The following is a 23,730-nucleotide window of genomic DNA, read 5'->3' on the forward strand; positions in this document are numbered from 1 at the left end:
TGTCTCGTCTCGTTCCCCCTGCTCTCTCTGTCTCGTCTCGTTCCCCCTGCTCTCTCTGTCTCGTCTCGTTCCCCCTGCTCTCTCTGTCTCGTCTCGTTCCCCCTGCTCTCTCCGTCTCGTTCCCCCTGCTCTCTCTGTCTCGTCTCGTTCCCCCTGCTCTCCCTGTCTCGTCTCGTTCCCCCTGCTCTCCCTGTCTCGTCTCGTTCCCCCTGCTCTCTCTGTCTCGTCTCGTTCCCCCTGCTCTCTCTGGATCTGAGCCGCAGCTGGTAGTACTTAGTGAGGAGTGATGTGTCTGTGTACGTGACCGCTGTGTGTGTGTGGGTCAGGGAGTCTGCGCAGTACACCTCACACTCGCTCCGCTTTCCATATAAACACACAAGGGGGCTCCTCCCTAATAAAAACACTGTTTCTCATCTCACATGTGCCAAACACACACCCCGGCTCAGTACTACAGGCCAAGGACCAGAGAAACCCTGCCAATGGGAACATCCCTGTACTGATCTCTCTCTCTCTCTCTCTCTCTCTCTCTAACACTGGGCCCGGCTCTGTTTGTTTGGCACCCTATTCCTTACCTAGTGCACCACTTTTTGACCAGAGCCCTGTGCACTATATAGGGAATAGGGTGCTATTTGGGATGACGCCAGCCATCGACACATCATGGAAAGGGAAGGCTCCAGCCCAGCCAAAAATGGGTTGATATGGAGAGACTGGGAGCCTCCTCCTCTGTGTCATTGGTGATGCAATGGTCTCACTGTCTGCCATCAGGGAGGCTCTTCCACCGAACGAGTAGTGATCAACACCCGTTCTTCTGGGCGGTGATTATGAATGCTGATGGCAAGCCCTGTCACTCACACTACTGCTTTTTGGATTCCTCCGCGAAACCTTTGCGCAACAGGCTGTGAGGCTTTTGTTTGGAGTCGCGGGTCTTTTTGTCTGAAAATGAAAGCAGAGAGAGAGAGAGAGAGGGGTGAGAGGGAGAGAGAGAGAGAGAGAGAGGGGTGAGAGGGAGAAAGAGAGAGAGAGAGAGAGAGAGAGAGAGAGAGAGAGAGAGAGAGAGAGAGAGAGAGAGAGAGAGAGAGAGAGAGGGAACAACCTCCCCACAGACACTTGTGTCACGTTGCATATTCACATGCAGGGCAGGTCATACACTTCAGTCCACCCAGCGTTTGTTCCTGGACATGTAACCACGGGAACAGCACAACGGGACTAGAATGGATATATGCTGTGTGTGTGTTTGTGTAAAGGCCCTGACAGCTCAAACACAAGCCAGATCCAATTTAATGAGTCGATTATGGCTTCATCCCAAATAGCACATTATTCTCTATATACTGTAGTGCACCACATTTGACCAAAAGTACACCGTATAGGGAATAGAGTGCCATTTGGGATGCTGAGGGTTATATCGCTCCGGAAGAAGGAGCTGGTTCTACGCAAAGCAAACATCAGAATGACGACGGTAAAGTCAAGCATTCTATAAGCAGGACTGTTCACTGTGTTGACTTTCATGTTCCCTGGCCCTCTGTTGAATGACAAACGAACGATGATATGGTTGGTGAAAGGCCCCACAAATCACTCAAAGTTCAAGACAACATTTTCTATCGGTCTACTGAATACAGAGTGATGAAATGTTGAAAATGTCTCTTTCTTTAACCCCAGAAATTCAGACGGAGGGTGCAGGAGTCCACCCAGGTCCTGAGAGAACTGGAAATTTCATTAAGGACCAATCACATAGGGTGAGTAATAATTAAGATTAAGTATGTGAACGTGAAGGTCAAGTGCTCTGCGTCCCAAATTGGTGCCCTGTGGGTCCTGGTCAAGAATAGTGCACTAGAAAGGGAGTAGGGTGCCATTTGGGTTGCATCCCAGGTCAGCTGTGGTCGCAGGTGGTAATGAGGCCAGGGTGCATGCTGGGAGCTGGAGGCAGGATGAGGCAGGATAAGGGATGATAAGGGTCAGCAGGAAGCAGCGGGGGTTGATGGGACTGGAGCAAGGTCACTGGTGACATGGCACCACTGACAGACAGACGGCACACTCTGTGACCCTGTGAGGACAGGAAGGAACCGGCTGCGTCCCAAATGGCACCCTATTCCCTACACAGTGCACTACTTTTGACCCGAGCCCCCAGCCACAGACAGGAGACCAGCCAGCCAAAGTCCTACCTAGACAATACAACCCCAGGCAGACTCTGTTACATTACAACAGTCACACAATCTCAGCATCCCAACAACAGGAGATGCCCCCACCTCTCTCTCTCTCTCTCTCTCTCTCTCTACATCTCTCTCACTCTCTCTCTCTCTCTACGTCTCTCTCACTCTCTCTCATCTCTCTCACTCTCTTTCTCTCTCTCTCTCTCTCTCTCTCTCTCTCTCCATCTCTCTCACTCTCTCTAATCTCTCCCCATCTCTCTCACACACTCTCTCTCTCTCTCTCTCTCTCTCTCTCTCTACATCTCTCTCACTCTCTCTCTCTCTCTCTACGTCTCTCTCACTCTCTCTCATCTCTCTCACTCTCTTTCTCTCTCTCTCTCTCTCTCTCTCTCTCTACATCTCTCTCACTCTCTCTAATCTCTCCCCATCTCTCTCACACACTCTCTCTCTCTCTCTCTCTCTCTCTACATATCTCTCTCTCTCACTCTCTCTCTCTCTCGCTCTCTCTCTACATATCTCTCTCTCTCTCTCTCACTCTCTCTCTCTCTCTCTCTCTCTACATCTCTCTCACTCTCTCTCTCTCTCTCTCTCTACGTCTCTCTCACTCTCTCATCTCTCTCTCTCTCTCTCTCTCTACATCTCTCTCTCTCTCTACATCTCTCTCAATCTCTCTCTTTATCTCTCCCTCTTTCTCTCTCATTGTTGTGTAGGCCTATCACAAGGACAAATGAATCCCAGACCATTCACAACTCTGTGTGTTGCACGTGTACCACATGCTGTGCACTGTCTGCGCATTGTCTTTGAACTAAGACTGTGTCATTTCTCCTTCTAGGTGGGTGAGAGAGTTCTTAAACGAAGAAAACAAAGGCCTGGACGTACTGGTGGAGTATCTGTCTTTTGCGCAGTACGCTGTCACGTAAGTCCCCCGGCTCTTTCCCCTTTCTCGATGCCCTCGTAGAGCGCGGGCCAGACAATGAGCACAACGGCCCTGTTTTTTGTTTTTTTGCCTAATCAACGACGCATCTCGACACCGCAGCCTGCTTCGTTCTCAGAAACACTGAGTCGCTGGTCATATGTGGCGACCGGCCCGGCTCCCGAGACGCTGGCCGCGTCCCAACTGGCACCCTATTCCCGATATAGTGGGCCCTGGTCAAAAGCAGTGCACGACATAGGGTATAGGGTGCCATTTGCCATGCATACGTTCGCCCTGTGTGGCATGTAGATTCTATTCATAGATGGCGTGATTACTCGGTCACGAGGTTTCCATTCAGAGCCAATGGCGTTTTTAGCGTGGCAGTTACATTTTTATTTCCTTTCTGACCCTACGTTATTGGTCTGTCCAACGCATTTCTAATGGTTACCCCATTAGTGAGTGTTTACCTTGATTACCCAGGTACTAGTTAGTCCCCTGCCTTTTTGTTAGAAAACAGCCACAGCTATAACAAAACAAAAAAAACAGGGGGGAGGGGTGGGGGGATTTCTGCCCTCCTGAAATTTGAAATTAGAGATGCCTCTATGTGACTTTTATACAGTTCTCCTTTTCCTTCCAGACTCTGATGATGTATTAAACAGATTATGGCTCTGTCTTAAATGGCACCCTATCCACTATGCAGTGCACTACCTTTGACCAGAAACCTATGGGCCCTGGTCAAAAGTAGTGCACTATAAAGAGAATGCAGCACTCTTTGGGACATTGCTGGACTGTGGACAGAGAGTACAGAAATGTACTAGGTTCTCTAAGCCCCTCTGTCCTGTCCTGTGTGTTTCCCCTCTCCAGGTTTGATGGCGACAGCGTGGAGAACAACCCGGAGAAGTTGGTGGACAAGCCCTGGAGCAGATCCATAGAGGACCTCCCGTCCCCCGTCAGCGGGAACAGCATTTCCCGCACCGGGCGACACTCCACGCTACGGTAAGCAACACACACACACACACACATCACCTCAACACCATACATTATAGCCTAGAGGCTACTATAGGACCGCACTGCAATGATAACCAGGTCCTAATTCTGGATTTAAAACCTAATATGTTTGTTGTATAAGAAAGGATTTGTAATGTCATAATTGTTTTTCACTTAGTCTGGATTGTCATAGTTCCCAGGTTTGCTAATACGCTCACGTGTTTGCATGTGATGTCTGAGAAGGCCTTTTGTTGTGGTCATGAGGCCTTTAAGTCTTTAAATGGCTTAAGGCACGTTTCGGTGTGGCACAGAACGGCAGGACAAAGGATAGGGGGGGGGGGGGGTTGTTTTCCAGAGCTGTGTTTCAAGCGGCAACTTATTCCCAATATAGTGCACTACTTTTGATGGGTCACGGGTCAAAAATAGGGCACTACATATAGGGAGTAGGGTGCCATTTGGGAGAAGACCTTTTATTGGGTCGTCTGACTCATGGTGTTATGGAAATTGATATCTCTGACACGGGGGTTTTCGTGGCTACTGAACAAGCTGGAAGTACTCTCTTCTAGCACCATCTTTTCCACAGGGATTTTACAAATATTACGTGCTATGTCATGAATGTGACACGAATTCTACGTCTTTTTGAATGATTTGGCAAACATTTAACATTGAACATTGAAATTCTCCCCGTTTCCTTTAAACCATGGTCATTTCATTTGGATTATAGGCGGCAAACATAGTTAATGCGTACTCAAATCCAAATCCAATTATGCATATTTCTGACTGTTAATCGCCGCAGTCGTTTCAATGATGTCCCGGCGTGTTAGTCCCGTTGACTTCACATGTAGACGGCTAATCCCTATTTTTCTGACTGTCAGTAACTCACAGGTCTTTTACGAGAGACGTTACACCGGGGGAACCACTGAGAACGCACGTGTCTTCTGAACCCCGACGTTATCCTAACGCGAATCTGGACTCGCTAGGCTTCTTCTCTTAGTAAACACACAGGACAGTTTGTGTCCCCCAAAATTCCCTATAGACTGTCGCCTAGTGCACACCTTTGACCAGAGCTCTATGGGCCCTGTTCCAAAGTAGTACACTTCTGTCAAGAAATTGTGCTATCAGATGAAAGATACTATAAGAGACTAAGGCTATGTGTGTGTCCCAAATGGCACCCTGTTCCCTATATAGTGCACTGGTTTTGAAAAGTAGTACAATATAGGGAATAGGGCGCCATTCGGGACACGTACAGTGCCTTCAGAAAGTATTCATACCCCTTGACGTATTCCACATTTCGTGTTACAGCCTGAATTCAAAATTGAATTTACATATTTACAAAAATCTCACTCATCTACACACAATAACCCATAATGACAAAGTGAAAACATGGTTTTAGACATTTTTGCAAATGTATTGAAAATGAAATACAGAAATATCTAATTTACATAAGTAGTCACACCCCTGAGTCAATACATGTTAGAATTACTTTCTGGCTATGTCTCTAAGAGCTTTGCACTCCTGGATTGTACAATATTTGCACATTGTTCTTTAAAATATTTTTCAAGCTCTGTCAAGTTGGTTGTTGATCATTGCTAGACAGCCATTTTCAAGTCTTGCCTTAGATTTTCAAACTTATTCTGTTTCTTTGTATTATAAAAAACTCCCTAGTCCTTGCCGATGACGAGCATACCCATAACATGATGCAGCCACCACCATGCTTGAACATATGAAGAGTGGTACTAGGTGGATGTGTTGTGTTGGATTTTTTATTCTGTACAGGCTTCCTTGTTTTAACTCTGTCGTTTAGGTGAGTATTGTGGAGTAACTACAATGTTGTTGATCCATCCTCGGTTTTCTCCTATTCAATTCTGTAATTGTTTTAAAGTCATCATTGGCCTCAAGGTGAAATCCCTGAGGTTTCCTTCCTCTCTGGCAACTGAGTCAGGAAGGACGCCTATATCTTTGAAGTGACTGGGTGTATTGATACCCCATCCAAAGTGTAATTAATAATGCTCAAAGGGATATTCAATGTCTGCTTTTTTTTCTACCAATCGGTGCCCTTCTTTGCGAGGCATTGGAAAACCTCCCTGGTCTTTGTGGTTGAATCTGTGTTTGAAATTCGCCGCTCGACTGAGGGACCGACCTTACAGATAATTGTATGTGTGGGTTACAGAAATTAGGCAGTCGTTCAAAGATCATGTTAAAAACTATTTTTGCACATAGTGAGTCCATGCAAATGATTATGTGACTTGTTAAGCACATGTTTACTCTTGAACTTATTTAGGCTTGCCATAACAAAGGGGTTAAGTATATTTTACACTCAAAACATTTCAGCTTTTCATTTGTTATTCATTTGTACAAATTTCGAAAAACATAATTCCACGTTTACATCATGTAGATCAGTGACACAAAATCTAAATGTGATCCATTTTAAATTCCGGCTGTAACACAACAAAATGTGGAACAAATGGAGGTGCATGAATACTTTCTGAAGGAACTGTATGTGAATGGCAGCTGTATGAACTTAATAAGGTGACAGTGAGAGCTGATGTTGACTGGTGTTCTGTCCCCGGCCTTCCTCCTCTAGTCTCCTGCTCTGTGCTCCAGTCTTCAGCAGCAGCAGGCAGGTCTACACAGTACACAGTGTGGCTCACAGTGCTATCTGAAACCTCTAGCTCGCCCCACCCCTCTAGCCTTACCTCGCCCCCCCCCCCCCCCGTCTTCACTACCTGCCACACACTCGCACTCGCGGGAAGGCAGGCGCCAACGCACACACACACACACACACACACTCCTACCTGCTTCCATTGCTAAGCTGTGGTCCAGTCTGTAGAGATGTTGAAGGGGAGTTGCAACTACCTCTGTTGTGGTCTTACTGTAGACATTTCTGTTCCCATTTAGAGCAAATGGCTTTTTATACCGGCATTGTTCCTGGCCCCCTCTGATTATTGCTTTTGTATGTCTCCTTGAGCAGGCTATATGCGGCGGGTAGTTGTGCAAGTAGTAGCTGGCTACAACCAAACCCTTCTGATGTATAAACTAATACGATGTTATCTGTACTATTATTCCTTAGTTACGTCCTGACACAGGCTGACAAGTCAAGGTAATTAACATTAGTGTTACCAGTATTTATTCCTATTTCCAACGTAACCTTTGAACCTTTGCCTTGTCACAGTTTTATCCCTCCCAAGTCAATCATTGTGTGTCACTTTTCTGATGTCATGTTGAGTTACATGTCTTTTTCTTAAAAACTCACGGCACACTCGAAGGACGCCGAGCTCTTTGAAGTGCCCAAAGTATTCGCAAGGACGATGGTACGTCTTCTGGTTCGCCCAGGGTTACCTAGAAATATTTAGGCTGGTCTAGTTTGTAGTTGTGTTTGTCAAAGTGTTTATGTGATTTCAACTGTAGGCACGTCCCAAATGGCACCCTATTCCCGATGCGGCGCACTACCTTTGACCAGAGCCCTATAGTCTGCTATTTGGGACGTGTCCATACCGAAGTCTCTTTCCTTCGAATGTGTGTCATTCTACCAATCGTTTCCGCTGCCTGGTTGCAGGCAGGTTGCTGGAGGTGTTTTTCTGTAATGATTATTTTTTCTGTAAAATCGCAGTTCTTCTGGAACCCCGCCGCCCGTCGCTGGCTGGGTGCGAGGCGGTGTTCCAATTCTGTCACCAGTCTCGTGAAGCAGCGAGCGCATTTATGTGAGGAAACTTGTTTTGCACTACGTAGGCGCCACATGCACCCAAATAGAACAAAGAGCACACATAAACAAACACACACACACCCCACACAATGTTTTGCTATTTTACCTTTACTACATGCAAACATAACTGCTTGCTTGCTGCTGAATAGCTCTCATTCATGGAACCAGTGAGGAGCATCAGACCATGAAGACTTCAGCCAGTATGTTGGATCCTTATTTACCCTCATCATAGATCCTTATCAAAGCTTAGTCACACTGTCTCAGCCTCTCACTCTCTCACACACACACACACACACACACACACACACACACACACACACACACACACACACACACACACACACACACACACACACACACACACACACACACACACACACACACCGAAGACAGATTCAGAGCTTCAAGGCGTCAGTGATGACATGAATCAGTGTGTGTGTGTGTGTGTGTGTGTGTGTGTGTGTGTGTGTGTGTGTGTGTGTGTGTGTGTGTGTGTGCGTGCGTGCGTGCATGGGTAGGCTGAAGGCACCTTTTCCCAGAACCATGGTTCATAAAGTCTTATGACATGCAGGGCTGGAAATAACCAGTCTTATGTCCCTGGCTGGACTAAGCTGTACTGGACTGTGTTCAGTAGCGCGCGTGCGCACACACACACACACACACACACACACACACACACACACACACACACACACACACACACCACACACACACACACACACACACACACACACACACACACACACACACACACACCAGCGATGTGCTACTCAAGCGCTCTCGTTTCATTGTGAGAAAGGGGTCAGGAGAAAGGCCCTCTTTTGCTAACGTTTTGTCTCCACAAAGCCGGCCTGATCACCTCCATGCATGCAAATGACTTGCCTCCATTGTACTAGTTGTAAGTGATATTTTTGCTGCAGGATAGTTAAATTAAAACAATCACACGGTCTCCCCTCTGGCCTCTGGGTAAGGGAGTGGATTACACAGCTCTTTGTGTGTCCATGTAATGTGCCATGGAGTTTAATGTCTACTTTGAAAACGACGGGGTGCAAGAGTGGTATGTGGGCTGCTACAGTTCACCAGTGGCATCTGTTTTCTTGTTTACCAAGCCATGTGTCTCTTTGTTGGCATGGGTTCGGAGACGCCTTCTGCTGTGAAAACGCTCCTGTGTCCCATATGTTTCAGTTGTAACGCGTTGCCGAGCCGGAGAACTCTGAAGAACTCCCGGCTGGTCTGTAAGAAGGACGACGTTCACGTCTGCATCATGTGCCTGCGAGCCATCATGAACTACCAGGTGAGAGTCTCTCCTGTCCCCAGGCTAACCCAACGCATAGTATGCGTCCCAAATAGCACCCTATTCCCTAGCGCCGGTCAAAAGTAGTGCCCTATGTAGGGAACAGGGTGCCATGTGGGACGTAAATGGAGGGTTGAAGCACACACACGCACGCACGCCGTCATCCATCATCGGCCAAATTCAATTTGTCGTCTACCCTGTTTTCCGCAACACATTATTTCTCAAGTTTCTCTTTGTTATGTAAAAGGTGTCACTCCCTGTTTATTAAAAGAGATCTCTCTCTTTTTCTCTCCCTCCGTCCCTCTCTTGCTCCATCTATTTTTGACGACCCAGTACGGCTTCAACATGGTGATGTCCCACCCGCACGCTGTGAATGAAATTGCACTAAGTCTGAACAATAAGAATCCCAGGTGAGATGGAAGCGTTGTGTCTGGTGTTAAACAGCTCCTCTACTTCTTAGTGATACGGGTCCAATGTTCATACAGTGTGTCAAAGTATTAGTGCTGATCTAGGATCAGGTCCCACTCGGTCTATATTATCACATTCATGATGATCTAAAATGCAAAACGGATTGTAGATCAGCACTCCTGACTGCTACTCTGAGACGCTTCATGAATACAGGCCCTTCCCTCCCCTTATTGCTGCACCTGCTCTTTCAGCGTCCAAATTGTGTGCGAAGCCAGCATCCAGCACTAACTCATTCCTCCAGCCAGCCAGACAGCCAGCTCAGGGCACCGCTGGCACACTGCTAAACACTGGCAGCTGCACAGAGCACCAGGCGACAGGAGGCGCCTTTTTACTCAGGCCCCTGGGTGTTGTTTATTGAAGTGTGTGTAGCGCGCGCGTCTTTGTGTGAACACCAACCCTGTGTGAGTGTATGCTTGTGTGTTCGTGCTGGGTCGAAAGGGGGTTTGCGAGCTGTCTCGATTCATCTGTCAAATAACACCTCTACCGTAGTCTGTGACCCAGGCAGAGAATTCCTCTAGGATTACAGTGGAATTAAAAAAAGAATAGAATAGAAAATGATATCATATTTGGACTTTTAATGAATGAGCTGACGGTACTTTTCTTCATCACCCGTAGGGATTATGGCTGAGGGATTCACTCTGCAATATACGTTTCATTTAATCCTCTGGATTAGATCAACGGACCTGCTTATCGTTTATTACATGTTCAGATATTAGATAGACTTTTTAGATCCAGTTATGTGATCTGATAAAAACACATGCTGTGGTGCGGACGGTCCAGAACATCACTGGGGCCAAGCTTCCTGCCATCCCGGACCTATATACTAGGCGTGTCAGAGGCAGGCCTAAGGTCATAGACTGCTCTTTCTGCTACCGCACGGTAAGCGGTAGCGCAGCGCCAAGTCTAGGTCCAAAATGCTCCTTAACAGCTTCTACCTCAAGCCATAAAACAGCTGAACAATTAATCAAATGTCCACCCGGACTATTACATCCTCCTCCATTTGTTTTTACACTGCTGCTACTCACTGTTTATTATCTATGCATAGTCACTTTACCCCACCTACATGTACAAATTACCTTGACTAACCTGTACCACCACACATTGACTCGGTACTGGTACCACCTGTATGTAGCCTCATAATTTTCTTTATTATTATTTACATTTTTTTTAACTTTAGTTTATTTTGTAAATATTTTCTTAACTCTATTTATTCAAACTGCATTGTTGGTTAAGAGCTTGTAAGTTAGAATTTCCCAGTAAGATATACACCTGTTGTATCTCGCGCATGTGACAAATACAATTTGATTTGATTTGACAGCACCCTATTCCCTTCATAGTGCACTACTATTGACCAGGGTCCATGGTGCTCTGGTCCAAAGTAGTGCACTAGAAAGGGTATAGGGTGCCACTTGGGACGCCGCCGTTATGTAACCTTGTGTTAGAAATGACGGGTGGGTGTTGGCGGTGGCGCCGCGCCACGTTAACCGTTCCTTCTCTTCTTCTTCTCCGTTCCCAGAACCAAAGCTCTGGTGTTGGAGCTGCTGGCCGCTGTGTGTCTCGTGAGGGGAGGACACGAAATCATTCTCTCTGCGTTCGACAACTTCAAGGAGGTGCGGTATGGGGGACGCGCCGAGCAAGAAGACAGCGCTGTGCTATTGTGTCTAAGCAGTGGAATTTCACATAGTTGACGGCGTGAGTCGTGTGGTAGGAGGATGTTGTCGAGGGACGCAGCGCAGCGCCGGCTGTATCAAAGCCTTTAGACATGTCGCTCCGCATCTCTCAGGCAGAAAAAGGCAGTTCACTGACCTCTCAGGCCCACAGAGAAAACAGTTTGGTGTTTCGTTAGTGATTTTACAGGCCCTTCGAAGATGTATTCTAACAAATGCGAGTACAAACGTGAGTAATATTTAGTACAGCCTGATCAGGGGGGCTGTATGTATCTCAGAGTAAGAGTGCTGATCCAGGATCATGTCGCCCTGTCCATGTAATCTTCAGTTCATTATGATCTAAAAGGGAGAGCTGATGCTAGATCAGCGCTCATACCCTGTGTTGTATGCAGTTGAATGTGTAGAGTATTTGATCTCCTCTAGAAAGGAGGGGAGTAAGATGGAGTCTGGGGTTGCCTAGCAGCTCTACAGCAGTCCTAGTTGTAGGCCGGCTCGGGGAACTTGGGCCGACTGCAGTTAATGCAATATTTACACCCAGAATGAAATATTGAGCATTACTCTCTATTGCATTTCACTGTTATTAGAGGTGGAATAGCAACTTCTATTGCTCAGCGCTGCTCCCCCATAAGCAGAAGGTAGAGACATAGCCATGGGTGCCACGGCATCTATTAAAGTCAATGGATAGCGATTGACCCTTCGCAATAGATGTCATTAGAGGGGTCAATGTCGACAAAACAAAGGAGCTGATCGTGGACTTCAGGAAACAGCAGAGGGAGCACGCCCCTATCCAGATGACGGGACCGCAGTGGAAAGCTTCAAGTTCCTCGGCGTACACATCACTGACGATCTGAAATGGTCCACCCACACAGACAGTGTGGTGAAGAAGGCACAACAGCGCCTCTTCAACCTCAGGAGGCTGAAGAAATTTGGCTTGGCACCTAAAACCCTCACAATTGAGAGCATCCTGTCGGGCTGTATCACCGCCTGGTACGGCAACTGCACCGCCCGCAACCGAAGTGCTCTCCAGAGGGTGGTGCGGTCTGCCCGAAGAAACACCAGGGGCAAACTACCTGCCCTCCAGGACACCTACAGCATCCAATGTCACAGGAAGGCCAAAAAGATCATCAAGGACAACAACCACCTGAGCCACTGCCTGTTCACACCGCTATCATCCAGAAGGCGAGGTCAGTGCAGGTGCATGAAAGCTGGGACCGAGAGACTGAAAAACAGCTTCTACCTCAAGGCCATCAGACTGTTAAACAGCCATCACTAGGCTGCTTCCGGTTACGTAACCCTGCACCTTAGAGGCTGCTGCCCCATATACATAGACTTGAAGTCACTGGCCACTTTAATAATGGAACACTAGTCACTTCAATAATGTTTACATACTGCTTTACTCGTCTCATATGTATATACTGTATTCTATTCTACTGTATTTAGTCTATGCCATTGCTCATCCTAATATTTATATATTCCTTAATTCTATTCTTTTAATTTTAGGTTGTGTGTATTGTTGTGAATTGTTAGATATTACTGCACTGACGGAGCTAGGAACACAAGCATTCCACTACACCCGCAATAACATCTGCTAAACATGTGGATGTGACAAATAATTTTTTTATTTGATTTAGATGATCTTATTGGTCACATTGGACAATCGTTATTGTTTGGCTGTGTCATATAAATTGTAATTTAAAACAGTGCTTTCTTTTTCAGCTTTTTGTGTTTTATGCAACGAACTGATACAATCCGAGTGTTATGTTGGCTTGCTTAAGTTGAAATCGAGCTCTCCCTCTTTGAGGAGGCTTGTTGGGAGGGGGTTCGCGACTCCCCGCTCCGTGGGCTAGAAGGGGTTGTTTGAGTGGGGGGCAGGGTGCAGTCTGGGGCACAGAGCATTGTGTATGAAGGCTGTGTTTATGCACTCCAATCCCCTCTCGTCCCTCTCTCCTCATCTCCTTGACTCTTTATCTCTCCTCCGTCTGTCTCCCCTTCCCTGCCTCTGAGCACTGTCTGAATTATAGAGCTGCATCCCTCTCTCTCTCTCTCTCTCTCTCTCTCTCTCTCTCTCTCTCTCTCTCTCTCTCTCTCTCTCTCTCCTCCTCTCTCTCTTCTCCCATCCTTTCTCTTTCTCCCTCTCACCCGTCTCGCTCGCTCTCTCTTCTCTCCTCCCCCTCCCTCTCTCTCAGAGACGTAGATATGGTAGTCACAGTGGAAGAAAATAGGTCATGTGTGTTTAAAAAGCCCTATGTCAGGGGCTGCTCCACTTCATATTTTAGCAGGGAGGGAGCCAGAGGGATGGGAGGGAGTGAGGAGACGCTACATGGGTAGGTTTTGCATAAGGCAGAGAATATGACAGAGACATTTCATTTCTCAACCTGAGGTAATACAGTATGCCGCGTTGCAAAGAATAAAGGCTTGCTTCCCAAATGGCATCCTATTTCCTATGTAGTGTACTACTTTTGACCAGGACCCATAAAAAAATGATTGATTGATTGTTTTTCTTGCAGGTGTGTGCTGAGACACAGCGGTTCGAGAGGCTGATGGAACACTTCAAGGACATGGACAACAACATTGACTTTATGGTACACAACATTTCCACTGGACTAGCTATCGATTGCTAGGCTACATCATATCCTGAAATCACAGACCCTGTCGCTTGCCATTTAATTCATTCTATCATTAGCCAACCGCGCGCAAGGAATCCTCGCCAACTCAGTTTGTTTTGTCGCAGAATTCCTACTAATATGTTTGAATAGAAATAGATGAGGCGGCGTGCTGTGTGTCAACAAAATACATGCTTTTTCTCAATGTGCCACACTGCCTCCGCTCCGAGGCTCCCCATTGGTCCGTGTGTGCTGTGTGTGCATGAGAGTCCAACCAGTCACAAGTCAACTCTGAGCCATTTGGTAGCGGGCCAGTCATTTGATACAAGCACGAAAGCAAACAGATTTGTCAGACGAGGCCTGGCTTCTCTCACACAGTCGACTCTGAGCTTCTTAAGGAAGTCCATTAAGACAGTGTTAGCAAGGAGAATGCACTGACACGGTGACACTCCACTGCGCACATTAGACTGAGGAGGCCGTGTCCCAAGTGGGACCCTATTTCCTTGGTCAAAAGTAGGGCACTACGAAGGGATTCAGCTGCCATTTGGGACACGACCTGATGTGACTCCCTTTATCTGCCCATTTAACAAGATGGATGCAGCCAGATCATTTCCATGCACACGCTTATTTACAGGCCCTGGAGTCTGTGGATGAGTCCCAAACAGCACCCTATTCTCTTTAAAGAGCACTACTTTTCACCGGGGCCAATAGGGCTCCGGTCAACAGTAGTGAACTATATAGGGAGTAGTGTACCATTTGAGACGTACGCCACGTGTCCCCTGTAAATGCATTGGATGTTTTTGGTTTCGCTTGGTGTGAAATTCACTCTGTATGCTTTTGTTAATGCTTGCCGGTGCCTATAGGTGGCGTGTATGCAGTTCATCAACATCGTGGTCCACTCGGTAGAGGACATGAACTTCCGGGTACACCTGCAGTACGACTTCACCAAGCTCTGTCTGGACACCTACCTGGATGTAAGTACTCTGCGTATATAACCAAGTTATCGGCACTCATTGTGTATTTGTTCCTCGTTATTATGTTTCTACTTTTCTTTTTTTCCTCTCTGCACTGCTGAGAAGGGCCCGTGAGTAAGCATTTCGTTGTCAGTCCACACCTGTCGTTTTTCGACGCACGTGACAAACACAGCTTGATTTGATTTGAGGTAGACGTACAGTAGATTTAAAGACCACAAATATATAAAGAAGCTGTTCAACTTTTTTTTGTTGGTGTAACAACATGGACCAATGTGTCATAGGCGTTTCACTGACTCTTCCTCTCGACCTCTCCGTCTGTCTGTGTAGAAGCTGAAGCACACGGAGAGTGACAAGCTGTCAGTGCAGATCCAGGCCTACCTGGACAACGTGTTTGACGTGGGCGCCCTGCTGGAGGACGCCGAGACCAAGAACGCTGCGCTGGAGCGCGTGGAGGAGCTGGAGGAGAACATGTCACATGTGAGAGGACACGTCAACCTCGCGCAGACTTCCTGTCTCCATCCCTTGACTGCTCGTGACGCTCTGTACTGACTCTTGCCACCCCACACTTTACACTTTTTACTAACTGACTCCACCCGTCCCTACTTTCTGATACCTCAATTACTCTTTCACCACTTCAGTCCCATCTCTTAGCCCTATAAGAACCCAGCCTGCCCTCTTCTAGTGGCTGTGACTGTATCTAGTCTGTTTTGACGTACTGACTGTTTGATGCCGTACAGACGTCAGCGTGCTGCGCTGTGCAGCAGTGTTGGGGAGGGATCTGACAGCATGTACAGTGTGCCTTTAAATCTCTGTCACACCGGCTTCCAATCACATGCCTCTCTCTCAAAGGCCCTTTAGATTAGTCTCATGCTTTCAGTTAGCAGTTCTCACACACACACACACACACACACAGAGAGAGAGGGAGACAAACACACTGCCCAATGCTCTCTGGACCTCCTAGCCTAACTCTAGATAAGTCTACATTTTTGTTCAGATGTTTTGATGCACAGATGTTTCCTTAGAGTGTCACAACACATGGCTGATGTCAAATGATGCACGATTTGCACACACATACACCTTCTATGTAATACACCCCTGTGTAATATGACCTGCATAAATGTGTGTTAAGGACTACAGACATTTTGTCGGGTTGTGACTAATGATGGGCACCAATATCGATCATTCGATATGATATTGTCGAGCAAGCCATATCGTGATACCGGTGGATCCGTCCCGTTAGCCTACACTGTTATGTGCAAACGTGTACATGACTGTTCCTGCATGCACAAAACCCTCTCACAGTTCTCTGTGTATCCATGCCATGTTGAACCTTGACCTTTGCTCTCCCAGATGACGGAGAAGCTGCAGGACACGGAGAACGAGGCCATGTCCAAGATCGTGGAGCTGGAGAAACAGCTGATGACGCGCAACAAGGAGCTGGACTCGATCCGGGTGAGACTCACTCCCCTACAACTCACCGTGTCCTAAATCAACAGGGGAGAGAAGTGAATAACACTATTAGACAGACACAGGTCGATAATTCTCAAGGCCTGTTTGTATCAAGCTTCTAAGGAGTGCTGACCTAGGATCAGGTCCGTCCGTCCGATCTTATTTATTGTGATCTAAAAGGCCAAACTGATCCTATACTGTAAGTCAGCGCTCCTACTCTGAGATGCTTTCATAGTAAACGGCCCCCTGATCTGCGTGCGTACGTACATTGACATCTCCGTTCCCCGTCACCCAGGAGGTGTACAAGGACGCCAACTCGCAGGTGCACACGCTGCGGCGGATGGTGAAGGAGAAGGACGAGGCCATCCAGAGGCAGTGCAACCTGGAGAAGAAGATCCACGAGCTGGAGAAGCAGGGCACCATGACGATCCAGAAGAAGTGCGACGGGGACATCTCCAGCCTGCCCTCGCCGCCCGCCCCCGGGGGCCCGCTGGTGGCTGGCGTGCCAAGGGTCTATAACGGGGGCACAGTCAGCCCGATGGGGTCGAATGGGGTCCCGGGGATGCCCGCGCCGCCCCCTCCTCCTCCCCCACCGCTTGTGCCTGGGATCGGTAGGTGGAGTTTTAAACCAATCATGTCTTAGTTTACTGTTTAGTCCCAGACGGTAGCTAAACAGTCTGGATTGCTAGTTGCTAGTTTCACAACACGCCCTTATTGGTTTTGTTGTTCCAGCTCTGGCATTTGAGTTGTGACAAACAGACGCAGAGGCAGAGCTGGGGAAAGATAGCCGAGGGAGGGAGGGAGAACAGAGCAGTCACACGAGGGGAGTTTGTACTCTGCTGATTGAGTCTCAATTGGAGACAGCACTTGGCATGTTGTCCTTTCAATTCCATGCTTAATTTCTCTCTTTCTCTCTCTCTTTTTCTCTTTCTCTCGCTCGCATTCCCTCTTCTCTATTTCTTTCCCTCTCTTCCAGTGCCAAATGGGCCTTTGGCTGGTCTCGCCGCTCCTCCCCCTCCCCCGCCGCCCCCTCCTCCCCCGCCTCCCCCCGGCCCCATGGAGGTGTCTGCGCCCCTGCCCCCGCCTCCACCCCCCATGGCCCCCCCGCTTCCGGGCTGTGGATCCCCCACCGTCATCTTCAATTCAGGGTTAGCAGGTAAGGTCCTCACACTCAGACGCTGCCCACATGTGAGACTGCGCATGCGTCTCAAATGGCACCCTATTCCCTTTGTGGTGCACTGCTTTTGGCGCAGGGCTCTGGTCAAAAGGAGTGCACCGCATAGGGAATAGGGTGTTACTTGAGACGCTCGCTATGTGTGTGGATGTGGATGAATCACACTGTAGCAGGCAATGGAAGATGTGTTTTCATGATAGGTTTTCATTCTGTAGCAGGCAATGGAAGATGTTTTCATAATTAGCTTTCATTCTGTAGCAGACAATGGAAGATGTGTTTTCATAATTAGCTTTTGTTCTGTAGCAGGCAATGGAAGATGTGTTTTCATGAAAAGCTTTCGTTCTGTTGCGTGTTGGAGGTGGCGGCTATCAGCAATCTCAATGACAAACCTCTTTGGATGCATTTATGAACGGTCATTACCAAGTGTTCTCAGCCCTTATCACAACAGGTCACTGAAAGGACACCCATGTGCTCTCCCATTGCTTCTAAATTCACTATCTACGTCAACACCGTCTTGCCTCATGGACCGAGCAGTCTGTCTGTCTGTCTGTCTGTCTGTGTGGGTATGACTGACAGCCGTAGAACAGGAGCCAAGCCTCCCAAGATCCTCTAGGCCTTTTCTACCCTGCTTCCCTCCCGTCACAGCAGTCCTCCTTTATCAGTGTGTCCGACGCTGTTTACTCGAAGCTACTTCAAGCTGCTTGACTTCCTGGATATCAGGGCCATCTGGACACTGGGCAGCCGTGGGTGACTCAGAGCTGATGGGACATCGAGTCAGGCCTCTTCTGACTCCCTGACTGGCCTCCTCCTTAACCGGTCACTCACCTCCTTAACCGGTCACTCACCTCCTTAACCGGTCACTCACCTCCTTAACCTATCACTGCAGCCTTTGACCAGTTGATACAGAGTTGCAATGTGGCACAAGATCATTACAGAATTTGACCTGTCACTATGAATATGTGACTATTGTCTAAAGAATCTACCATTTAGTATGACAGTAATAGCATTAGTACACTTTGAAGTATAAAGCTTGTTTTGAACACACAAAGGAAATGGTTGGTTTGGTCTAGTGGGGATATATTATTTTACTAATCTCTCTTTCTCTCTTTAAAATGGAAGCACAATATTATTTTGTTCTCAATGATCTCTCTGGTTGTTTTCTCTCTACTTTTGTTTTCTGCCAACCAGAGGGACCCATCAAACTGTTCTGTAGGTTTTCTCTGTCATGTGGTTGTGTTTTTACCCCCCCCCCCCCCCCCGAGTATTTGGAAATTGTATTTTTAGTCTCAACCTCAAATGTGAAGATGGACACACACGCACACACACACGCACACACACACGCACATACACACACAGAGGAAGAAGGTCCACGTAAAGAGATGGCCACTTATGCCCTAGGCACTACATTGATATTCTTTTAGTCTAGCCGAGAATGAAATTTGACTCGTTTCATGCATTCTCTTTGAATTCACTTACGACTGTTGGCAAACTCCCCCCCAAATATTATTTATTCTTCACTGCTGGACTGTAAAAATCTTGAGCACACCAAAATATGACACAACAGTCTCCCCACAAAACGTGGACCACAGTACATGGACACCTGGTAACAGTCATTTGTCAACATTATGGGATCCTGAAATGCTGGTCCTTAGCCTGCAAAATGTCATGGGATGAGACAAGGTACAGTCTGACTTAGTCTTGACAGATGTGATGGGAAAGCACTGAAAATGCCACATTTCCAACTCCTGCACGGTCTCCCTGTTGTACTGTAACGTGTGTGTTTGTGTTTTTGTGATGTCTGGTAGTGTCTGTTGTTGCATGCTGAAACACATTGACGTGCCGCTGCAGGCAGGCTGATGGTGATAGTAAGATAGGAGAGTGTTGCACAAGCCTGGAATGGCCTGGTTATCACACTCTCCGGTCCTAATCCTTATCTCTCTGTCTGTCTGCGCCTCGTGGCATCACGGGTATGGCCATAATCCTAGTCTATAAAAACATAATCTGCTGCTGTGCCAGGGATGACAAGCCTAGCCATATGCACATTCAATATCATAGCTAACTCAATCTGGTGTACCCCAAGGCTCTATTCTGGGCCCACTACTGAATGCAACGTCTTGGTTAAATAAAGGTTCAATCAATAAACTGTAGTGGCTACGGCTAGCAGTACAGAGCTAGCCAGGGCACATCAGGCCTTGCTATGGAAATAACTGTGGAGCACTTCTCCAGCTTTTCTCTGTGGGATTTTAATGAATGGGCTCTTAAAGCCTCCTGTTACAGCAGAGGGAGGACTCTCCATGTGTGCCACCACCTCCAGTCACATACAATCCTGGGTACGTCCCAAATGGCAGCCCATGCCCTATGTAGTGCACACCTTTTGACCAGAGCCATACATGCCCTGGTCACAGTTAGTGCTCTATAAAAGGGAATAGGGTGCCATTTGGGATGCCGACCCTGTCTACCCCTCCGTCACACGACCGTGCACTGTGTGTTTGTGAGCGTGATGATGGACATGGCGGATGGAGTGCTTTACTGAATAATTGATCTGTGTTTCGCTGTGCAGCCGTGAAGATTAAGAAGCCCATCAAGACCAAGTTCCGTTTGCCCGTGTTCAACTGGGTGGCGCTGAAGCCCAACCAAATCAACGGCACTGTGTTCAACGAGATCGACGACGAGAGGATACTGGAGGTAGGGAACCATCCACTCACCCCCACATGTATGCACTTCACACTTGGACCTACTATTAAAGCTATGTTGGTCTACCGTACTTCAAACGACGTGTAGGCCGCTCACCACAGGGCAGGTTGCTTAGGATTCAAACCTTCTCACTTGATGTGTGTCTTCAACCTCAGGACCTGAACGTGGATGAGTTTGAGGAGATGTTCAAGACGAAAGCCCAGGGTACGGCCATCGACTTGATCATGAGCAAGACCAAGGTCATCCAGAAGGGGCCCAACAAGGTGGCACTGCTGGACGCCAACCGGGCCAAGAACATGGCCATCACCCTGAGGAAAGTGGGCAAGGCCCCTGAGGAGATCTGCAAGGCCATCCAGCTGTAAGACACAATGAGACTCTTCGGGTTACGTCCCAATGGCGCCCTATTACTTATATAGTGCACAACGCTGGTCAAAAGTAGTGCACTATGTAGGGAATAGGGTGCCAATTGGGACGCAATTTCTCGTTGTCTTCTTTACCCATGTAGTATTATAAATGAGGGTCCATTTGGTTACGGCGGTGTGCATGTGTGTGCTTGTTAGGCTTTATTTGCAGGTTGTGTCTGCATAGCATGTGTGTGCGTCTATGTCTCCAGTCTGCATATTAACTGTTAAACCCCCCCCCCCCCCCCCCCGCCAGGTTTGACCTGCGCACCCTGTCGGTGGACTACGTGGAGTGTCTGATGCGCTTCCTGCCCACGGAGAGCGAGGTGAAGATCATGCGTCAGTACGAGAAGGAGAGGAAGCCCGTGGAGGCGCTGACGGACGAGGACCGCTTCATGATGCACTTCAGCAAGATCGAACGGCTCATGCAGAAGATGACCATCATGGCCTTCATTGGCAACTTCTGCGAGAGCGTGCAGATGCTGACGCCGGTGAGGCCCGGGACCCCATGGATATGCCCCAAATGGCACCCTGTTCCCTACATAGTGCACTCCTTTTGAACAGAGCCATATGGGCCCTGGTCAAAAGTAGTGCACGAAATAAGGATTTGATTCAGGTTATAGGTGACTGGAGAGGAGGATTGGCTTTTCTTGAGTTTGACTTATTCTCCACTTCTCTGACTTTAGTTCTACTTCCTTCTTCCTTGTTCTTCACAGCAACTCCATGCGGTCATCGCAGCATCTGTGTCAATAAAATCCTCACAGAAACTCAAGAAAATCCTCGAGGTAAGCGACTCGTTGCAGAAATTCTATGCGTCGGAAATATCCTGCGCTGAAAAATGTGTTGAAAATATTGTTCCTGGCTGCCTTCTGTGTTGTTCTAATATGCTCTTCTTCTTCAGATCATCTTGGCTCTTGGAAACTACATGAACAGCAGCAAACGGGGAGCAGTATACGGTTTCAAACTACAGAGTTTAGATTTGGTAGGATATTCTTTCTCCCAAATGTATTGCTAGTGCATGACGTGCTTTAGGATTGCTACTAGTCCACTACATAGGCAATAGGGTGCCATTTGGGACGCAAGCACTGTTTTCACACTTTATTTTTTGAATCCTCTCATCCCCACCAGCTACTAGACACCAAGTCGACAGACCGGAAAATGACTCTGCTGCACTACATAGCCAACGTGGTGAAGGAGAAATACCAGCAAGTCAATCTGTTCTACAACGAACTGCATTATGTGGAGAAGGCTGCAGCAGGTACGATTCACCATGCAGCTTCGTGTGATTGCAGCGATGAAGGGCTGACGATGCTACGGCAGATCCTAGCGTACGTCCCAAATGGCACCCCCGTTCCCTATTTAGCGCTACTACTTTTGACCAGAAGTAGTGCGCTAAAACAGGGAGCAGGGCGCTATTTAGGACATGCCCCCCCCCCCCCGAATGATCAGTCGCGGCGGTGGATTTGGACAGGATTGTAGCCTATCTTTGGTCTGCAGGCATTTCCATTGCGCTGTATCCGCAGCCATCATCTCAGCGAATGGATGATGATGATGATGTTCACTTGTTGGGGCTCCTCCATGCTGTGTGTTGCTCTACAGAGATGTGCTGTATGGCCCTCCTTAACGGGGAGCGCCCCGCTTCGAACAGTATCCAATTCTGCGTGCGTGTATCTGTGTGTGCGTGCGTACGTACGTGTACTCGTGCGTGTGTGTGTGTGTGTGTGTGTGTGTGATCTCAGTGTCGTTAGAGAACGTTCTGCTGGATGTGAAGGAGCTCCAGCGGGGAATGGATCTGACCAAGAGAGAGTACAGTATGCACGGTCACAACACCATGCTCAAAGACTTCATCACACACAACGAGGGCAAGCTGAAAAAGCTGCAGGACGACGCCAAGATCGCGCTGGTAAACCTCACCTCGCTGAATTTCTCATGTGCAATTAAGGCGGCGCTCACAAGGCATTTATACATGATATTCTTCAAGAATCAATGGTTATATGTCATTTATCCAAAAGTCAAAAAATGCATGTACCGATCCCAGATTGCCCCTTTTTATATACGTTTGATCAAACTATTACCTTTATGATTGACAGATGTTTAGATGATGAACAACAAATGCAAAATGTGCTACTTGTCTCTGTCTGTCTGTCTGCCTGTCTGTCTGCCTGCCTGTCTGTCTGTCTGCCTGCCTGTCTGCCTGTCTGTCTGCCTGTCTGCCTGTCTGTCTGTCTGTCTGCCTGTCTGTCTGCCTGTCTGCCTGTCTGTCTGCCTGTCTGTCTGCCTGTCTGCCTGTCTGTCTGACAGGACGCCTTCGACGAGGCCGTCAAATTCTTCGGCGAGAATTCCAAAACGACGCCCCCGTCCGTGTTCTTCCCGGTGTTTGTGCGCTTCGTCAAGGCCTACAGGGTGAGACTGACATTGCTCTCTTACACACCACTCAAACTGTCCCAAACCCACACACTACGCAGGGAGCGCTGGTACGGCTGTGTGTTTGAGCCCTCTGCCTAAATGTTTGTTTGTGTGTGTGTGTGTGTGTGTGTTCTGTCAGCAAGCGGAGGAGGACAACGAGCAAAGGAAGAGAGCAGAGCTGATGATGATGGAGAAGCTTCTGGAGCAGGAGGCCATGCTGGACCAGGAGGACCAGAAGGTAGGCTCTCCCTCCTTCCTTCCCCTCTCTTCTCCCCTCCTCTCCTTCTCCCACCTCCCCCACTTCCCAGAAGGTAAGCCCTCTTATCTCCTGCGTCTCTCTCTCTCCTTCCCCTTTCCACCCGGTCTCCCTCATCTCCTTCGCCCCCCTCCCCCTCTTCCCAGAAGGTAAGCTCTCCTTCCCCCCCTCTCCCTCCCCCTCATCCCCCAGGACTAACGATGGGAGGATCATCCCCTGCTGGTGGGGCAGCTATATTAGGTACTGCAGACACCTAGTGTGTCACATCAAGTCAGTATCAGCCAGTATAGAAAAACCAGTTAGTAAACCAACCAGTAAATAGAACCAGTTAGTAAACCAACCAGTAAATAGAACCAGTTAGTAAACCAACCAGTAAATACAACCAGTTAGTAAACCAACCAGTAAATACAACCAGTTAGTAAACCAATCAGTAAATAGAACCAGTTAGTAAACCAACCAGTAAACATAAGCAGTATATATAATATAGACAGTATAACCTTTCCAGTGGACACATTAGGGACCAGCTTTTACAGCAGAGTAAAATACAACGTTGGAGATTCACACAGGGACATCGTTACGCCGATAAAGGCGCCT

General features: G+C 47.9%; 1 protein-coding gene across 9 annotated transcripts in view; it reads left to right on the top strand.

The window, feature by feature from the left end:
* Nucleotides 1-23,730, top strand: part of LOC106586162 (formin-like protein 2) — a 78,518-nt gene that overhangs the window by 46,301 nt on the left and 8,487 nt on the right. For 4 of the 9 annotated variants that reach the window (XM_082968883.1, XM_082968879.1, XM_082968878.1 and 1 more), the window contains exons 4-26: nucleotides 1,657-1,733; nucleotides 2,980-3,063; nucleotides 3,925-4,056; nucleotides 7,118-7,147; nucleotides 7,314-7,358; nucleotides 8,936-9,044; nucleotides 9,378-9,454; nucleotides 11,029-11,122; nucleotides 13,687-13,761; nucleotides 14,646-14,756; nucleotides 15,084-15,233; nucleotides 16,107-16,208; nucleotides 16,501-16,816; nucleotides 17,182-17,361; nucleotides 19,940-20,064; nucleotides 20,229-20,431; nucleotides 20,731-20,965; nucleotides 21,191-21,259; nucleotides 21,376-21,456; nucleotides 21,603-21,732; nucleotides 22,214-22,377; nucleotides 22,776-22,877; nucleotides 23,020-23,118. In XM_082968883.1, the coding sequence (XP_082825009.1) occupies nucleotides 1,657-1,733; nucleotides 2,980-3,063; nucleotides 3,925-4,056; nucleotides 7,118-7,147; nucleotides 7,314-7,358; nucleotides 8,936-9,044; nucleotides 9,378-9,454; nucleotides 11,029-11,122; nucleotides 13,687-13,761; nucleotides 14,646-14,756; nucleotides 15,084-15,233; nucleotides 16,107-16,208; nucleotides 16,501-16,816; nucleotides 17,182-17,361; nucleotides 19,940-20,064; nucleotides 20,229-20,431; nucleotides 20,731-20,965; nucleotides 21,191-21,259; nucleotides 21,376-21,456; nucleotides 21,603-21,732; nucleotides 22,214-22,377; nucleotides 22,776-22,877; nucleotides 23,020-23,118 (2,790 nt within the window). The remainder of the gene's footprint in view (nucleotides 1-1,656; nucleotides 1,734-2,979; nucleotides 3,064-3,924; nucleotides 4,057-7,117; nucleotides 7,148-7,313; nucleotides 7,359-8,935; nucleotides 9,045-9,377; nucleotides 9,455-11,028; nucleotides 11,123-13,686; nucleotides 13,762-14,645; nucleotides 14,757-15,083; nucleotides 15,234-16,106; nucleotides 16,209-16,500; nucleotides 16,817-17,181; nucleotides 17,362-19,939; nucleotides 20,065-20,228; nucleotides 20,432-20,730; nucleotides 20,966-21,190; nucleotides 21,260-21,375; nucleotides 21,457-21,602; nucleotides 21,733-22,213; nucleotides 22,378-22,775; nucleotides 22,878-23,019; nucleotides 23,119-23,730) is intronic. The other 5 variants (XM_082968885.1, XM_082968881.1, XM_014173087.3 and 2 more) reach the window with 2 other exon arrangements.

This window comes from Salmo salar, chromosome 25 (genome assembly GCF_965601325.2).
Source record: "Salmo salar chromosome 25, fSalSal1, whole genome shotgun sequence".
Lineage (NCBI taxonomy): Eukaryota > Metazoa > Chordata > Actinopteri > Salmoniformes > Salmonidae > Salmo > Salmo salar.